The sequence below is a fragment of the Megascapheus bottae genome, chromosome 21, assembly GCF_031878675.1.
Source record: "Megascapheus bottae isolate mThoBot1 chromosome 21, mThoBot2.hap1, whole genome shotgun sequence".
In the NCBI taxonomy this organism is placed as follows: domain Eukaryota; kingdom Metazoa; phylum Chordata; class Mammalia; order Rodentia; family Geomyidae; genus Megascapheus; species Megascapheus bottae.
In genome coordinates, this window is record NC_143529.1 from 7,382,659 (window position 1) to 7,401,709 (window position 19,051).

General features: G+C 38.0%; 1 protein-coding gene across 8 annotated transcripts in view; it reads left to right on the forward strand.

The window, feature by feature from the left end:
• The window catches only part of Ccdc150 (coiled-coil domain containing 150), a 57,969-nt gene that overhangs the window by 20,789 nt on the left and 18,129 nt on the right, over positions 1-19,051 (forward strand). For 6 of the 8 annotated variants that reach the window (XM_090354530.1, XM_090354528.1, XM_090354524.1 and 3 more), the window contains 6 exons: positions 428-549; positions 1,064-1,241; positions 2,102-2,170; positions 3,970-4,083; positions 8,203-8,286; positions 14,987-15,094. In XM_090354530.1, coding sequence (XP_090210656.1) covers positions 428-549; positions 1,064-1,241; positions 2,102-2,170; positions 3,970-4,083; positions 8,203-8,286; positions 14,987-15,094 — 675 coding nt within the window. Of the gene's footprint in view, positions 1-427; positions 550-1,063; positions 1,242-2,101; positions 2,171-3,969; positions 4,084-8,202; positions 8,287-14,986; positions 15,095-15,523; positions 15,593-16,155; positions 16,568-19,051 lie in introns of those variants that run through there. The other 2 variants (XM_090354529.1, XM_090354531.1) reach the window with 2 other exon arrangements.

A 19,051-nucleotide genomic window follows, 5' to 3' on the forward strand; every position in this document is an offset into this window, starting at 1 on the left:
AGAAAAAGCCAGAAGTAGTGCTGAGGCTCAAGTGGTAGAGCTCTAGCCTTGAGAAAGATCCAAGGACAGTCCTCAGGCCCTGACTTCAAGCCCAGGACTGGCAAAAAAAAACAAAACCAAAAAACAAAGAAAACCCCCAAAAAACACCAAAAACCAACAAAAAAAGGCTTACAGGGATTTTTCTGTCCAGGCTAGCTTTGGACTGCAATTCTCAGATCTCAGCCTCCTGTGTAGCTAGGATTATACGCATGAGCCACTGGTGCCCAGCAAAACAGATTCTTTTTAAAGGGACATTATTTATGGAAATAACATTTGAATCTTGTATCTTGTATCTTGTATCTTGTCAAACCAGTGTCTTTGGCCACTTACTCTGAATGATGCCCTGGCAAATGTTTTCTCAGTTCTTACTGTTAACCCTCACACTCAGGTAGAGCAGAACATGACATGGACATTTCAAGAACAGAACTTACTGTGGGATGCGGCCCATGCCAAAATCACAAGTGAACTGCAGACTGTTCAAAATGAGAAAGCCCAACTCCAGACACATCTGTAAGTTAACTGTGGGAAAATTCCTGTGCATCTTTTGTTCTTGCACTTGTATTTTTAAAATTTTATTGTAAAGGTAATGCACAGGGTGGATATAGTTTCATAAGTCAGGTAATAAGTACATTTCTATTTTTTTCTATGTATGTGGTACTGAGGAATTGAACCTGGGTCTTCGTGCATGATAGGCAAGCACGCTAACACTAGGCCAAACTCCTGGCCTGTACATTTCTTTTTTGAATATTGTCACTCCTCCCTTGTTTTCTTCTAGTTTTTCCTCTCCTGTTCACCTCCCAAGTTGTATAGTTCATTTCCAACATAGTATCTAGTTGTACTTGTATTTTTCAACTGAATGTTAAATTTCACATTTACAGGGATAGACACAAAGACAAAGATTTTACTTCAAGAAACTATTGTGTGAGAACATTTTCCTAACTGTTCTCAGGCAAAAATTATATTCTATAAGGATATTCAGTCACTTCTCATCTGTTCATCATACGTCCTCATTCTATTGCTGCAGGGACCATTTAATCCTTCAGCATAACCAGTGCATCCAGGAAGCACAGAATGCTGAAAAGAGGACAGATGCTCAAAAAGAGCTGCTAGAATCAACGATTGCCAGATTGCGAAGTGAACTTGAAGCATCAATGAAAGAAAAGGAGTTTCTGCTACAGGAGAGGGAAAGATTTCAGAGAGCGGTAGGTAGAAGCAGACACACATGATCTTTGTACCATGATATGGTGGCAATGTTTCAAGATTATATTCAAAGAGCAAAACACCAGAGAAACAAAACCCAGATGTAGTTTGTGTTACCCCTTCAAGAAATCTGTAGGTGGCTAATCTGTGCTCTTCAACACGTGAAAAGTCTATGCCAAAGTGTGCAGAATCCTTCTACAGCATTTGTGAATGTTACCTAATAATATACACAGTCTTCTGCTGGTTCAGGGATCAGGGGCCAGATTTAAGGAGTGTGTGTGAGTGTGTATGTGTGTGTTTGTGTGCACACACGCATATACATGCACATGCATGTATATGTATACACTGCTACTGGGACTTGAACTTGGAATCTAGGCTCTATCCCTTAACTTTTTCACTCAAAGATGGAACCTCTACCACTTGAGCCACAGCTCCACTTTTAGCTTTTTGGTGGTTAATTGCAGCTAAGTGTCTTTCCAAACTTTCCTGCCCAAGCTGGCTTCAAACTTCAATCCTCAAATCTCAGCCTCCTGAGTATCTAGGTTTACAGCCATGAGCCACCAGTGCTCAGCATATTTAAATTGATGTCCCCCACAGTCTTACAGGATAGTGGAGGTTAAGGGGGACCAGCCCTGTCTGCCTAGTCAGGAGGGAACCAGCAGAGCCTGACATGCAGACGTGTCTTTCTAATTGCAGGGCTATTTGTGAAGTCTGCTCTGCCTCAGAAACTCCTGCTTGGCCCTTTTTCTGAGAGGATTTCCTATCTCTGCAGTGTAGGTATTGACATGCAGGATGTATCTGCTAGAGTTCAGTCTTTCAGCTGCTGTAAAATTGACCCATTTTTCTCCCTCCTTCCGGGCAGATTAATAAAACAGAAAAAGAAACAGCACAAGAAAAACACAATTTGGAAAAGGAATTAGCTAACAACAAGGTATTCTACATTTTATTTGTCAGTATTTCACTGTGTTTTCTATATTCCTGGATTGCTGCCTACTGTATCAATTTATGCTAATAAGGAGATGCGAGATTGTGTTTGTTACCAAGGTGAGCAGGGAGGGAAAGGAGCTATGAAGCTGGCTTCTTAGAGCATCTCTTCACTGCACCATCAGGTTATCTGAGGGCCATTGCTTGTTGAGTATTTAGGGTTTGCCAGTGAGTCATCCCAGCCTAGTGTTCACCAAGCAGTTTAGCCAGGGAGTCCCCTGACATTGAGCTCATGGGTCTGGAAAAGGCAACGAGAGGATTGCTGACACTGATATTCTCTTCGTTTCCCCAGTACCCATAGGAACTTGCCACTTTGCCTTCAAGGTATCCTTTACTTTTGAAACTTAAATTGGCAAGTAATATTTGTACATTTTATGGATTACATTTTGGTAATTTAATGCACATATACAGTGTATAGTGAATAGTGAATAAATAATGGTGTGTAAAATAAGTTATTAAGCACTCCATCTCTTTTAAAGTTCAACATTGGGGATTTTTTGTTTGTTTGTTTGATGGCAGGTAAGAGTTAAACTCAGAGCCTTGTGCTTGCTTGACTTTCTTGTTGCACTGGTGCTTGAACTATTTCAGCCACACCTCTAGTCTGGCTTTTTGCTGGGTTATTTTGGAGATGGAGCCTTAACACATCTTTTTCCCAGACTAGATTTGAACCACCATCTTCCAAATCTGTCTACTCAGGAGACAGATCAGCAGCTTAACTACTCAGGAGACATTTGTCTATTTTTATATGTGTTTCCTGTGTCTTTAGGGTCCTATCTAAAAAAAATCTTCCTCCACACAAGTCTTGAAGTGATTCCCATTTGTTTTTCTGCAATAATTTTCCAGCTTCTGTTTTCAGTGAAGCTTTACAGTAGCAAGAGGTAAAGACCAAGCCCCATTCTTTTTGATTATATAGATTCAATTTGCCAAGACCATTTATTGATGACACTGTCCTTTCTCTGCTGTCTGTTTTTGGATTTTTTTCTTGAGAATTTCTATAATTGTTCATTAGTGATATTAGCCTAGAGGATTCTTTTTAGTTGTATCTTTTGTCTTCTGATGTTAAACATCTTTTTATATGCTTATTAGCTATTTGTATGTTTTCTTTTGAGAAATATCTATTCAGATATTTTGCCTATTTTTTAAAAAGGGCTGTTTTTATTATTGAGGTATAGGAGTTCTGTATAGGTAGGTACTAAACTTTCATCACACACACACACACACACACACACACACACACACACACGTATTTAATCTATAGAAATTTCCTCTCATTTTGGGTTGCAGTTTTACACTTATAATTTCCTTTCATGTGTGTAACTTAAAAATATTTAAATCCAGTTACCTGTTTGTGGAGTTACATAAACTCTCTAGGCCTTTGAATTTGAGCTAAGTGTGTGTATGGTATGGGATAGGGTTCAACTATATCATTTTGCCTGTGGAGCCTATCTCTGCATCATAAATTGAAAAATAACTTCTATATTGAATTGAAGCAAATATCAAGTACCAGAAGGAATTCAACTTTTTAGTAAAGGCAAACTGTGTTATTTGCTATAACCTTCCTCTTGAAGACAAAATGAGCTGAAAACTGGAAAAGGAAATAAAAATAAATTGTTTAGAACATCCTAGAATTATCAACCAGACTTGTCAAATGCCCACATTTAGAGACGGGAGATCATGTACATGAACTACCTTCCAGCTTACAATTACCATTTTATAAATCACATTTTCTTCTTTTGTTTTGAAAAGGTAGATATAAATGCATTAAGCCAAAACCTGCATATTCTTATGGAAGAAAATAAGTATCTGGCAGATCAAGTGGCTTCCCTTGGATTTCAACGAGCCACTTCTGATTACCATGGGGTGGGTATAAAAAGGTCAGTCTAAAGCTGGAAGTAATGATTAATGAGTTTAAAAAATAGAAACCATCAGAAACCAGGAGATAGGTTTTCTTTGTGTATCATAGTCCCAGATGACTTAGGATAAATATAGCACAGATCCTTGCAAAAATGTGAACAATAGAAGATTTAAGAAACTTAACTACAAAATTACTCTACACAAACATATCCAATGTCCTAAAATATTTCTTCCTCCATAAATTATAAGGAAGAAACTGATTCTTTCATAAGGTAGTCATTAATAAGTCAGATTTCTAAAAGCATTACATTGCATTGATATGCATTACAAATAAATACCAGAGCTAAAAGCATCCAAGGGAAGGGGTTTAAAGGAAATGATCAGGCAGGAGTGTGGCCTAGTAGTAGAGTGCTTGCCTAGTATTCACAAAGCCATAGGTTCGACTCTCCAGTACCACATTAAAGAAAAAGCCAGAAGTGGTGCTGTGGTTCAAGTAGAAGAGCACTAGCCTTGAGAAAACTCAAGAACATTGCCCAGGCCCTGAGTTCAAGCCCTGGGACTGGCAAAAAGAAAAAGGAAAAAGAAATAATCATTGTGCTAGGAAACTAATGATTTTTCTGTGTTTATTTTTAATACTTTAAAAAGAATTATTGTTTTGTAACATGAGAATAAGTTTTGAAATTTTCATGAGAGGCCCTTGTTTCTAAGCTAAATTCTTTCAGATCTTGTAGTAAATTGATTAAACTGTGAAGAATTATACAAACTACATATGGTCATACAGGATGAGACTAAACAAAATGAACCCTAGGATAAGGAAAGAAGAGATTTATCTTTGTGATTCTTGTTCTTAATTCACTACGTGAAGTTATTTCTTTTCTCTTTATGGTTAGTCTCATGTGGTCACTGTATATGACTTTGCTACCTGGTATATTGTATATACTTTTATTTGATTATTTGAAATAGGAAAGGGAAGGGGAAGAACAAAATTATTGGGAGAGGTTAGGGGGAGGAAACATGAGGAATATCAAAGTTCAAGAAGGAATACACCCATCACCTGATGAATGTAACTGTAACCCCTCTATACATTATACAGAAAATAAAATGCAATTAAAAAAGAACTACACAAACTAAATCTAAATCTTATATTTTCACAGCTTTTGAGTGAGATTTTCTGGCTTCGATTGTGGTTTATGAGTTTGGTATGATCTTTAATCTCTCAGAGCTTCAGTTTTTAAATTTGTCAAAATGAGGATAATAATAATTCTACTAAAAGTTGTTTAAGGATCAAATAAATTAATGCATATGAAGCATATAGCAGATGTCTAGTGTGTATTAAGTTCTTAGTATCTGAACTATTCTGGAGAGAGTGTAACTAACTGTATGACAGAATCAGTTGGCTGTAATTCCTGGTATGATCTTAGACTAACCCTCTCATCTTAAGATTAAAGATATATCCTTGTCCTTTGCTTATAGGCTAAGCTTCGGCTGAGCTTATCTAATCGTCTCATTTTGGAGCCTCTGGAAAACCACATTTCTCCCTAGGTCTTTTCCGAACTGAGTAGCAGTGAGCAGGCCTGTGGTTTTATCTTACCACTGACTTTGACAGGTCTTGACAGTGATTTCAGTCAAAGTTTATTCTCCGCTCATCAGATCTCCTAAAATCTGTTTATGATTCCCTTCAACTTTGGTTTGCAGTTCGCTGTCCGCCTAGAAGCTTATCTGACCAATCCAGGTTAGAAATGTTTCAACTGGCTATATGAGTCTGAAGAATGGAGTTAAGATGTCAGGATTGATTTTTGAGTTTTGCAGTATCCTTAAATCTGTTGCCAATCAATGCTGACCATTCATTTTTGTTCTCTGAAAGTTAAAACTTTAAAGGTGGTGCCTTCTAGTATTTATCCATCATTAATTTTTATAGATGCACATTGGAGAGAATGATATATACAGAACCCACAAACTTGAATTTATGTAGACCTCCTCCATTTACTCTGTGATCTGAGGGGGTTCTTAAGCTCTCATGACCCATACCATTTGAGGAGCTTCCCTGTCTATGGGGTTCCCATAGCCAGGATCAGCATATCCAGATCAGAATAATTAACACAGTGATTAGAAATTAAACCATTTATTGCTTCTGCCTTCACTTTAAAGAATGTAAAAACAGCAAATACTTTTCTCACCATGCGCTTATCTACTCTACTACTTCATAATAATTTTTAAAAGTATTGACAGTGAGGCACAGAGAGTCATGTTTACCTTGCCAGGCTGAAAGCATTGCCATATTGAATGCCCCCTACTTTTCACAAGACCTAGCATTAGTTTCATGTGAATAAAGATCATTCTTTTTTTTCTCTTTCACATTTCCTGATTTTAGGTTTGATTTTTTTTAAATTTCAGTCTTTATTGGGGGTACATTTTAAGTTCATTCTCACAGACAACTATACAAAGAACATCAGAAAGAAAAGATTCAAAGGTAGAAAGATTCCTATTTTGAGTTCAAATGATGTGTTTTCTCCATCTATTTTTAGGGGTTATAAACATATAGTCCCAAATAGCACCAAATGAAAATATAATTCCTATGCAATTGGATTTTAATGACTTGAAGTTAAACAATGAATTAAGTGTATTGTTCATTAAAGGATATTCAGTCAGTATACGTTGTGTAAATGTCAAAGTTGGATCTGTTGCGTGTCATGTTCTGAACAAAATCTCTGGCCAATAAAATTTCTGCTTATAAAATGTGGAATCCCAATATCTCACTGGGTCTTTTTAAATTTTATTGATTATCAGAGTGATGTATAGAGGGTTACAGTTACATTTACATTCATTAGGTAGTGAATACATTACTTTTTGAAGATTGTTACTCCTTCCCATGTTTTATGCCCACTTCCCTCCCCCCAACCCTTCCTAAGTTGTAGAATTCATTTCCAACATTTTATCTTGTGAATATCACTGTTACTCTGGTTTATCCTTTGTCCTTTGCCTTATCATCTTGTTTTTCCCCTTCTCTTTCCTGATTCAAATAAATAAATGTGATATATATATATATATATAATGGAATTCTGTGCTGCCATTAGAAAGAATGACATCACACCATGTGTAAGGAAATGGAAAGACTTGTGAAAAAAATCATATTAAGTGAAGTAAGTCAGACCCAAAGGAACATAGACTCCATGATTTCCCTCATTGTAATAATTAGTATATGTCTAGGACCTTGCTAGCAGAGGAGCGCAATAGCTCAAAAGCTATGTGCATATAGCTATATAATAAGAGGCTAAGCGAAAAAATTTTAATAGTTCCTGCTACCTTGTAAGCACAAACAATTTTAGAGTTAAAGTGTAGCTCAGTGGATGGAGCACTTGCTACCACGTGCAAGATACTAGACTAACAGTACTGCAAAAAAAAAAAGACCTCTTAGAAAGCATTTTGTGCTTGTTGTTTGTGTTAACTTTCAATTTCTATAACAAAATATCTGATATAATCAACTTAAAGGATGAAAGATTTACTTTGGCTTGCAGTTTGGGAGGTTTCAGTCTGGTTGGTTTCACCATGGCTTTGGGGCCTATGGCAAAGCCATTTGTATGTGGCAGAGGAGCCACTCACATCATGGTAGCTGGGAAGCACAAAGAGAGAGAAAGAGGCAAGGGCCCTAATAGTCCCTCCAAAGCACTTAACTTCCCTCCACTGGGTCCCACCTCCTAAAGGTTCCACTGCCTCCCAAACACGTCATTATCCAGTGGCCTCTAAGACAGGAAGCTCTGGGGAACATTCCAGACAAAAACTGTGTATTCTTGCCAGCCAACTATGCTTAAGATAGCTCTTCTTATGATTTCTTCCTGCTTTTCTAAGGAATAATATCTCTGTATATCTGAGTTGAAAAAGAATGTTCAAATGACAATAATAAGTTCTGAGATTCCTAAAGAGACACAGATCCCATTGGTAGTCTCCATACATTTGGTGCCTCAGCCCTGCAACTTGCAATCTAGGGAAAGACTGGGGGAGCTGCCAGTCAAGTAAATAAGAATCTTGATCTTATTGCTACAAAATAGTAAGAATATTAACACTTATTTTAAAAGAAAACATTACTTCTTCCTCTGCCAAGAAGATAATCTGTGTTCATTTTATCAGGTTGCCCAACAGAAGGTAGAGAAGATCCTGGGAACAATTACTGAGAGAAAAAATAAACTGGCTTATGAAAAAGGAAAGCTCCAGGTATGAGATTTATCTTCATATTTTTGTTGTCTCATTTGAAAGTGTTAGTTATTAAATATTGTTAGATTTTGAGAAGACCGAGTTCTGTCATTACTAATTCTATAGTCTTTAATCTCCCTTGGTTTATCATTCCCTTAGCATCCAAGTGACATACCAATAATACAATGCTGAACCCTAAGTCTGTGAAGCCAGAAACCACTCTGTTACTCTTAGAAGCTTTGTGATCATTTTTTATGCATGATAACTCCATGAAATGTATGCTATTATGTACTGTTTTTGATGATTTTATAACACATTGATAAAAAGAAATAACAGAAAATTATTGTTGTGGACAATAGAATGTGAGTGATTGTGATGACACTGTTCTTTTGCTGTCTGTGGTTTGTCCTGCGGCATGTATGGGGTAGAAGCCTGCCGCTGATACAACCTTGCCAACTTAGTGCAAATGTTAAAAATCCAGGGCTGGGAGTTTGGCCTAGTGGTTGAGTGCTTGCCTAGCATGCATGAAGACCAATTCCTCCGTACCACATACATAGAAAAGCCAGAAGTGATGCTGTGGCTCAAGTGGTAGAGCCTTGAGAAAGCCCAAGGACAGTGCTCAGGTCTGGAGTACAAGTCTCAGGACTGGCAAAAAAAATGTAAAAAATCCAGCACTAGGAGAGGTATGACTTTTTCCCAAATACTTCGAAATGTGTCCTAGAAAATATTAAGTTGATGGATCTGGTCAAAATTTAACCTAAAGTATAAAGCAAAAAATCCCAACAACTAGAAGCAGATAGCTTAGAATCCTAGAAGTTAACAGACCTCAAAATATTTTAAGACGGTCCAGATGAATCTGGTCATTGTGGCAATTTCTGTAATGCCAGCACTTGGGAGCTGAAGCAGGAGACTCTTGAGTTCAAGGCCATCTAGAGTTATTTAGGGAGTCCCTTAACAAGAAAAAAATTCTCCCTAGTTGGACCTGGTCTCTATGGAGCTGATTTGTTAAGTAAGCTCAATAGAAGCTTGCAAACAGGTCAGTATTAAACATGTCCTTATCTGTTTGAGATATATGTTAGAGTTAGAAGGCACAGAAAACCAAAAAATGGCAAACAACTTTAAAAGTAGTTGATTTAAACCATGCTTGTGGAATAACATATTACTAGTCTAGTAAAAGATAAAATTATTGGTCTACTTTTTGCCAGTCTTAGGACTTGAACCCAGGGCCTGGACACTGTCCTTGAGTTTTCTTAAGGCTGGTGCTCTACCACTTGAGTCATAGCACCACTTCCAGCTTTTTCTGTGTATGTGGTAACTAAGGAATCAAACCCAGGGCTCTGTGCATGCTAGAGAAGCACTCTACCACTAGGCCAAACTCCTGGCTACCTACTTACCTACATTTAATTAATCTTTCTATAGACAATACTGCATTTAGATATAATTATCTATATATAATATTGAAGATGGACACATTGCTGCATGTATGCATATGTATTCATATATGTACTATATATATATATGTAGTATGTGTATGTCAAAGAATATGAAGATAGATCTTGACCTATATTACGGCTATTCTCAAGACTATCTGATAAGCTAATTATAGAAACTGCTTGGAGATATGAGATAGATAGCATTTAATAACACTAGGATGCACCAAGCCTTTGAAAAGCAGTAATATTTGTTTATGACTCATCTTTCTGTGTTCTTTACCATTTTGAATATCCAGAGCTAGAATTTCTTGGGGTGAGATTTGAAATCAAGCTTGCTAGGCAGGCAGTTGACCTCTTCAGGTATTCTGCTAGCCCCTTTTTGTCTAAGATGGTTATTTTCAAGATGGGGTCTTGGGTTACGCCTAGGAGGTCCTGAACTGCAGTCTTCCTATTTGTGCTTCCTCTCATTACTAGGACAGACATGCCCAGCCATTGGTCAAGATGGAATTTAATGAAAGCTTTCTTTTTGTCCAGGCTATATTCTGAGCCACAATATTCTGCCTCCCAGGTAACTAGGATTCCAGACTTGACCAACCATGTCTTGCTGATTTGGAATATCTGCCAAATGAGAATCTCAATAGAAAAAGTTCTTTATGAATAAGGCCATGCCATTTCATTCATTTCACTTCTTTTTACTGTGTGCTGTTGGGAACTCATAGAAATGTAGCCATAAATTCAAAAGGCACACAAATGTTAGATGGGTGACCTCCTCAGCAAAATGACTTATCTTTTCAACTAACAGTCACACTCAATCCAGGACCAAAGTAAAGAGCTCACTGCTTAAGATCATAGGCCAGAAAGACATAGCCTGCCACTTGATTCAAGTCCTGCCTGAACTATACTCCTTGGGAATTCTGGATTCTGAAGTTTCATGAAGAACATAAGGCCAACCTCACCTAACAATGGCTGTAGTGCTTGTACTCTTCCTGTGGCACTAGTTATATTGTGTGGTTTATCATTTGGGTATGTCTGATTGACATGAATGTATTTTTTCTTCTCCCATCATCCAATCTCTTCTTGCGTGCATGGTCTCTGCTGAGAAATCTGGGGTTATTCTGATTGAATTGCCTTTATAGGTGATTGTTCTGTTCTCTTCTCCCTGGCTGCTTTTAGGATCCTTTCTTTGGTCTCTATTGATCCAGTTCGGATTATAATGTGGCAGTGGGAGGTCCTTTTCCTGTCTTGTCTGTTTGGGGTTCTAAAAGCTTCTTGCTATTTTTAAAAGCTTTCGTTATGGCCTGTGTCTTGACAGTTCTTGTGGTACTTAGATGGTATGAGTTTTAGGTGCCATTTCGTTTGCGTTGGTTTTCTATGTGTAGATCGTCTTTGAGAATTTTCTATAATGTAGGTTTGGTTGCTACATAATGTTGAAGCTTTTCCCTGGAACGAAATGTTTTTATTGTTCCCTCATTTATAAATGAGAGCCTACCTCATTCATGGTTGGTAGTTGGTATTCTTGTTTGGTAGTTATTTGACTTCAGGGCATGACATATATCCTTCCATTCTCTTCTTGCGTGCATGGTCTCTACTGAGAAATCTGGGGTTATTCTGATTGGTTTGCCTTTATAGGTGATTATTCTCTTCTCCCTGGCTGCTTTTAGGATCCTTTTTGGTCTCTATTGATCCAGTTCAGATTATAATGTGGTGGTGGGAGGTCCTTTTCTGGTCAGGTCTGTTTGGGGTTCTAAAAGCTTCTTATATCTGGATGGGCCTGCCCTTCTGGATATTTGGGAAGTTCTCTGAGATGATTCCCTGAAATATATTTCCAATACCATTGACCTCTTTCTCCAGACCCTCCTCAATACCAATTAGCCTTAAATTAGGCTTCCTAATTGTATCTTGGACCTCCTGAAGCATTTTCTCATATTTCCTAGATTTGAATTGACTCATTTTCTGTTCTTTCTCTATAACAACTAAATTATCTTCAACCCCGGAAATTCTCTCTTCTGCATTGTCTAACCTGCTATCAAAGCTTTCTACTTTTTTCTTCATCTCCCTTGCATCTACTTGCTCATTTTTGATGCTTTGCATCTCTTGTTTTAGATCATGTATGGATTTCTTTAACTCCTTGATTTCCATTTGAGTGGTTAGCTCAGTGGCTTTATTCTCTTTGGACATTTGTTGCAGTTTGGTCACCTTTTTGTTTGTGGATTCTATGAATTCATCCATTTGTCTTTGAAAAACCTTTATTATGCCCTCCTTTATGGCTTCCCCTTTTTCACATATCACCTTGTTTATGGCTTCCTCTTGTTTAGCTGTGGCTTCCTCCCTTATCTCTTTCTTTATGTTTTCACACTTTTCATTAATGATGTTTATCAATTGCATTTGTATAGCACTTGGAAGACTCTCCTCTAGATTTGCCACTGACTGATCCATTGCCTGTTTATGTTGGGTGGGAGATGCTATTCCTTGATTTGACATTTTTCTTGAGTTCCTTGTTCTGCCCATTTGAAAATGGGAGCAAGATTAATACTAAACAAGATTATAATTTTTCAGATATAACCAGCCTAGACCTTTTTAGTTGGCTGACAATAGATGTTCACACTTTTAGATTGGTAATATCACTCTCTCTTTATTTTTGTGCACTTACATACAAATATAATACTACCATGGATTACTGATTTATGACCAAAACAATAAGCCCCTCAATCCAATCTCTATTGTATTTAAGTCCCTCTGGACCTAGACTATAGTTGAACACCTAGATACATAGCATTGCTCAACAACCATCAAATGTAGATCCATGCATTTTAAGAGTTGAAGGATGAACAGAGGACCAGAGATAGAAAAATAATATGAAAGTCAACAAGGGATGTAGGAAAAGAATAATGCAGGAGTGTAAGATTATTATAGTAATGAAGAAAAGGTATCGTGTAAGGATAACTGTCCTAAGGTGATAGACAGGTAGAATATTTGAGTAGAAAGTTTAGATGAACTTAGATAAAACTTATGAAAATAAGAAGAGTAATAAGAAGAATATATAGAGAAAAGAGCAAGGTAGATATAGGAGATTTCAATGATACAAATTTTAAAAAGAAACAAAACAACAACAAAAGAAAACAACACACACAAAAAAAAAGAAAGAAAAAAAGAAAAAGAAAAAGGTGGGGGAAGATTCCTCACTATTGTGAGTTCTTACCCAAGAGATACTAGGGTTGAGAACCAGGAGTTTAAAAAGCAGGTGACTGTATCAATATAGATATCATTTTTATTCAGACTGTACCCAGAGCTGTCACTGTGTTTCTAGGAATGACCACAGTGACAGAAGGAATGTGGGAAAAGAGAGGAGAAAAAAAATTCTTTAAAAAAGGAATGAATCATAACATTAAAAAAAAAGGTGTAGGTAAAATGGCAAAGAGAAAATAAGAACACCTAAAAATGCAAATGAAAAGGAGTAGAAGAACAACAACAACAACAAAAGAAGGGTATTCTTCAGGTTTTTTTGGGGAGGGGGCAGGATAGGAAACTTGTGTCTCCACTAAATTAGGGATCCAAACGCTTCACAAAGTCTTTTTCCTCTTGTGGTTTGGCTTTGCGATTTTTTTGGATCAGATTGCTTGTTTGGTAAAACAAAGCTGAAAGATCCACAGGTGGCTTTGTTTGCCAGGTCTGTGGCTGGCACAGGGGATGGACTTCAGCAGCGGTGTGGCTGGATTTCTGGCTAAGGGATCTCTGGGAAATCCTTTGCCAGTTAGAAAGATGGTGTTTCCAGCATCACCTCTCAGGCTCCAATTGCTTTGGCCAGGTCTTTGCCAGCAGTCAAGATGGCGCTGCTCTCAGCTTGTGGGGGAGGGGCTCCCTCCCAATGCCGTTCAGCAAGCAGAAGTGGAAACTTCTCCTCAGAGGTGCTGGATTCTCCGGTTCCGTGAAGCTGGCAGGTCCGTGCATGGCCGGGTGTCAGCTCTGGGCTCGCGCAGGCTCTGTGTGGCTCTGTCTGCAGCCGGCGGGTCTATGCTGCCGTGAAGCGCTGTTTGCTCTGTGGCTGGCGGGGCACCAAGCTATCTTCTCAAGCAGGTATTCTGCCTTTTTCCTCTCTGACTGAGATCTCTGTGGAGCTAAAGCTTACTTAGGATCAATTTTTCTTAAAGAACTATCCCCTATGCTGCCAGAATTTGTATCTTGGCGGGAACTCAGAATGACTCACATTGAACCGCCGCCATCTTCCGCCGATGTCAAAACATTTGTTTTTTGAATGAAAGTGTTCCTGGTTTGGGGATAGGTTCAGTGATGTTGTTTTCTACAGATAAGAAGAAAACATAGAAAATGCAGATTTAAAAGTATAAATGATTTTGTTTGTCACACAAAATAAATTTCTTTAAAGAAAAAATATAGTCATCACTTTTAAAACACAAAAATTCCACTTATTCAACTTTCCTAATTGAGAGCAAAGCACAAGTCTCCTTTAACATGTTATTCTAATTCTATTTTTTTAAATTTTTTGTAATACCAGGTAGCACAATTCATTTGAAATTGAAATGCATTAACCTTTAAATCTCACTTATATATATGGACTAATCATGTCCATAAGGATTCTTCATAACCATCAGAAACCAAACAGTGGGCTTGGTATGGCTCAGGTGGTAGAGCCTCTGCCTGGCAAGTTGCAAGGCTGTATATTCAACTCCTAATACTGAATGAAAAGGGAGAGGAAAGTGGGCATGATAGAGCATGCCTGCAATCTAAGCTGCTTAGGAGGTAAGATCAAGACATTGCTTCCATCTAGTCACATAGCAAGATTCCATCTCACTAAATGAACTAAATATGGTGGCAGACACCTGTCATTCCTGCTAGTCAGGAATCATAAATTAGGATCAGCATCCAGGACAGCCCAGGAAACAAACGGGCAGCTGCTCAAGTGGTAGAGCACCTGCCTAATGAATGTAGAACTCGAATTCCTGTACCACCAAAACAAGAGCATCAGAACTAAATTAGTAGCTACTCAAAAGGAGGAAGCAAGAAAATGTAAGTTCAGAAATAAAACCACAGAAGGGCTAGGAGCTCAACTGTTAGCGTGCTTGGGGAAAGGCCCTGGATTCTAGCCTGAGTTCCACAAAAAAATAAATAAATAAATAGCTTTAGACTATTTTTAGCTGCAAAGTTAGAAAATTTTGGATTGTTTTGGAGGGGGTTGCAAAGGTTCTCTATGATTTTTTTACAAACTTCAATGACATCTCCTTCCCACACGTAGACATATATGAGGCTCATTGTGTTTTCTGTTTTCCCTCTAGGTAAAGGTTAAACAGCTTGAAGAACAACTACATTCTTTTACTGAAACCAGTTTACAGAATAACCATCTCCGCACATTGAATAGGACTCTAGAGACCAAATACGCTCAGGTGTGATTAATATTTACAAAAGAATATTGCTATCAGATTGCTGTTCTGCTGTTTTGTTTTAAAGAACTGCTTGATGCCTTCCTTCCTTCCTTAACCATATTGTCCTGGATTGTTGAACATCATCTCTCTTACTTCATCATACAGTTTTAAAGTACCTACCATGTACAAAATTCTGCTAAGCTGAAAAAGGAATTCATAGAGATGCCTGAAGCAAACATTCAACTGGATATTTAGGAATGGTCATGTATTTTGCTATGGAATAGAAAGATATGCCTTTCAAAAATAGGTGGCTTTAATAAGCACTTACAGATAGGAGCATTTTTAAGATTAAAAGCACACAGTGCTTTCAAAGCAGAAGTGGTTTTTGGTTTGAGACTTAAAAGCTTTTGTAGATATAAGGAACACATGTTTGTGTTTTCTTAATTAGAGGCTGACTCAGAGCTCAATGTCAACAATGTAGGCCTGCAACAGAGAGAAGCTCTCCTGAAAGAGCTCTTAGTGGCTTGTCAGCTTGGTGGCTGTTGGAGCTGAAACTTACACAGGTCACATACCCTTTCAACAGATAGACAAGCGTTAAACAAGCAAAATATATGAAAGACTCAGTGAAGGGCTTAACCCAGAAATGTCTTACAGGGAAAAAAAATGCTTCATTTCACTGATTACAAATTTTCCATATAGGCAATCCAAATTTTTTAAATTTCTGTATAGGTAATTAAAAAATCTGAAGCACAAGCATAGGCAACCCCTATGTCTATGGAGTTGTGTGTATATACCCTAGTAACCAAGGTACAGGCATATTGTCTTCCAGTGGAACTTGAAGAACTCAGAGTTCTGAACAACTGCCAGCACTCAGACGAGGGCTGAGGTCACAGAGTTGTAAAGGACTCGCAGCGATGTTCTCCCACAGGAAACCGGCTGTAAGGCCTGTATCTTACCTAAGTTGCACTTAACAGTTGACCTCTTTGTTCTCAAAACAAAGAAATACACTTTCAATATATATATATATAATATATATATACATATATTACATATATATACACATTTATTTGTGGCTTCTTAAAGGAAATTCTGAGATTTCCCCTATTAAATTGGGTCTTCCTTGAAAACTAACTGTAGGTTTAGTTGATCTAACTGTTTGAATTGGTGATGCCTCCAAGAAAAAGGAAATCTCCAGAGAGGCCTGCATCTTCAAAGTCCTTGGAAAGCGCCAGGCCTTACCTAAGTAATGGAAAGGAAAGGGCACCAGCAGTTGGTTTACCCAGTGTTACTGCAAACACCACACGCCATGTGACTTTTGCACCTAACCTGCCTTCTGTGAGAATGGCTCAGGAGATTGGAGACTCTAGGATCTCTCTCAAGACTCTCTTGAATGCTATTAAAACTATGGAGGGGAGACTAGAAGGCAAAATAGACATTCTTGCCTCAAGACCTTTAGTCACTGATGAGATACCAAATTTTTTAAAATCTGATTCGGTAAGTAAAAAACACAAATGTTACCTTTCTTCAACCTTAAGAGTGAAGTATATAATAATAATCTATAAAGATAATACTCAAAGATACAAATACCAAGGGTATTTGCTACTTCACAAATGAGAAAAGGTAATGATAGACATTGGCATTATCATTGTGGTTATCACATAATTTTCTAAAAGAATTGGCTTAATAGTAAACTTTTTAAATTTTCTTCAGTTTTATAAAAACTTGAAAATGCCTAATCTTCACATTTGTCTTCTGAACTACACTGCTACTTCATAGTCTTCATAGTTGTCTTCTGAACTACACTGCTACTTAGATGCTTTCTGTGAAAGCCTTCCTGTATACCTTTCCATTCCATTATATTATTTTTTGCCAGTCTAGGGCTCGAACTTAGGGCCTGGGCACTGTCCTTGAGCTTTTTCAAGGCTAGCACTCTACCACTTGAACCACAGCACCATGTCCAACTTTTTCTGAGTATGTGGTCCCAAGGAATTGAACCCAGGGTTTTGTGAACGCTAGACAAGCACTCTACCACTAGGCTACACTTCCGGTTCCCAGTGTATACTTTTTTAGAACAAAATTGAGATTTTCAAAACCTGTGCGTTGACTTAATTTGCCCTCTTGGATCCTTATAGCAAAAGCTGAAGCTTTTGTTCGTTCTGGGTGATTCTTGGGTTTGAATTCAGAACCACATGCTTATAAGGCACTCTACTATTTGAGCCACACCTCCAGCCACTTTTTGCATTGTTTTCCGGATAGGTCTCCCTTTATACCTAGACCAATCTGACTGTGATCCTCCTTCGTGTGTTTCTCTATTCCCAGAGTGGGATGACAGGTACAGGATTCTATGGTGTGTTCCCTCAAGTAAGCTGGGACAACAGGCATGTGCCTTGTGCCCAGCCATTGGTTGAGGTAGAATCTCATGAACTTCTTATTTTGCTCAGATTGTCTGAATCTCATGATCTCCACCACCTACAGTGCTAATTTTACATGCTTGAAGTATTTTAAATTCTGCCTGCTAGAAGTAGTGCTGTGGCTCAAAGTGGGAGAGCACTAGCCTTGAGCTTAAATGCTCAGGGACAGCACTCAGGTACCAGAGTTCAAGCCTCATAATTAACAAGGAAAAAAACCACTTAAATATTGCAAACTAAAGAAGTATAAATACATTGAGGAAGATGTGGGGAAAAGACATACTTTGTGGCTGCTGGCTGTTGTAAAATGAAACAATTTCCTATAGAGAGCAATTTGGCAAGATTTGTCATCTCATGACTATACTTTTAGGATTTTTACCTGCAGCTATAATAAATTACATTGATACTTTCTGAAAGTCTTTTTGCTTAATAGCAAAAGACTGTCAGTAAAAGACTTCCAAAAAAAAACCTCTCAGAAAGAGACCGGTGAATAGAAATTTAAGAGAAGTGTGTTATTAGACTTAAGCAATCAAAATTCAGAAAAGTATGTAGTATTTTACTATTTTGTGTGCTAATAAAAGGTAAATAAAGAATATATATATATGAATTTACTTCTATATGTGTAGGACATCCCTAAAATAAATCATAATAAATTTGCAACATTTATTTTTAGTAGTACTAGGGCTTTGAACTCATTGTCTTGGGTGTGCTAGGCAGGCACTGCCACTGAAGCCTCACTGTCAGCCTTTTCTGCCTTGTTTTTTCCAAATATGCCCAGGCTGGCATGGACTGAAATCCTCCTGTGGGTGCTTCCTGGGTAGGTGGGATGCCACTATGCCCAGCTTTTTTTTTTTTTTTTTTTTTTTGGTTAAGGTGCAAGTTTCACCAACTTTTTATCTAATCATCCAACTGTAGCAGAGATGAAGTAGAGGAGATTGTAGGCATGAGCGCCATGCCTGGAAAAGGTGCTTTTGGGGAAGGAAACTGAATGGATGGAATAAATTGTGAATAATAGTAATGTTCAGGGCCGGGAGTTTGGCCTAGTGGTTAAAGTGCTTGCCTAGCATGCATGAAGACCCGGGTTCGATTCCTCGGTACCACATACATAGAAAAAAGCCGGAAGTGGTGCTGAGGCTCAAGTGGTAGAGCTCTAGCCTTGAGAAAGTCCAAGGACAGTGCTCAGGCCCTGAGCTCAAGCCCATGACTGGCAAAAAAAAAAATAGTAATGTTCACCATTTTTACAGTGGTTTCAAGGACTTGATATATATAGATTTAAATGTGAGAATTCATCTCACTGAACCCTTTATGCATTTGTAGTTTATTGTATGTCAGTTATATATCTGTCAGTTAGGAAAAGGATATAGAAATGAGTGTATTATCCCTTAAAATTTGTCACTAAACCAGACATGGTGGCTCACACCTGTAATCCTAGCTACTCAGGAGGCTGAGGGTCAAGGTTCAACACCAGCCCAGCACAAAAGGACCTGAGAATTAACCTCTAGAAAACGGGAAGTGAGGCTTGGCTCAAGGGTAGGACAGTAACAGCTCAGAGACAATGCCCAGGCCCAGG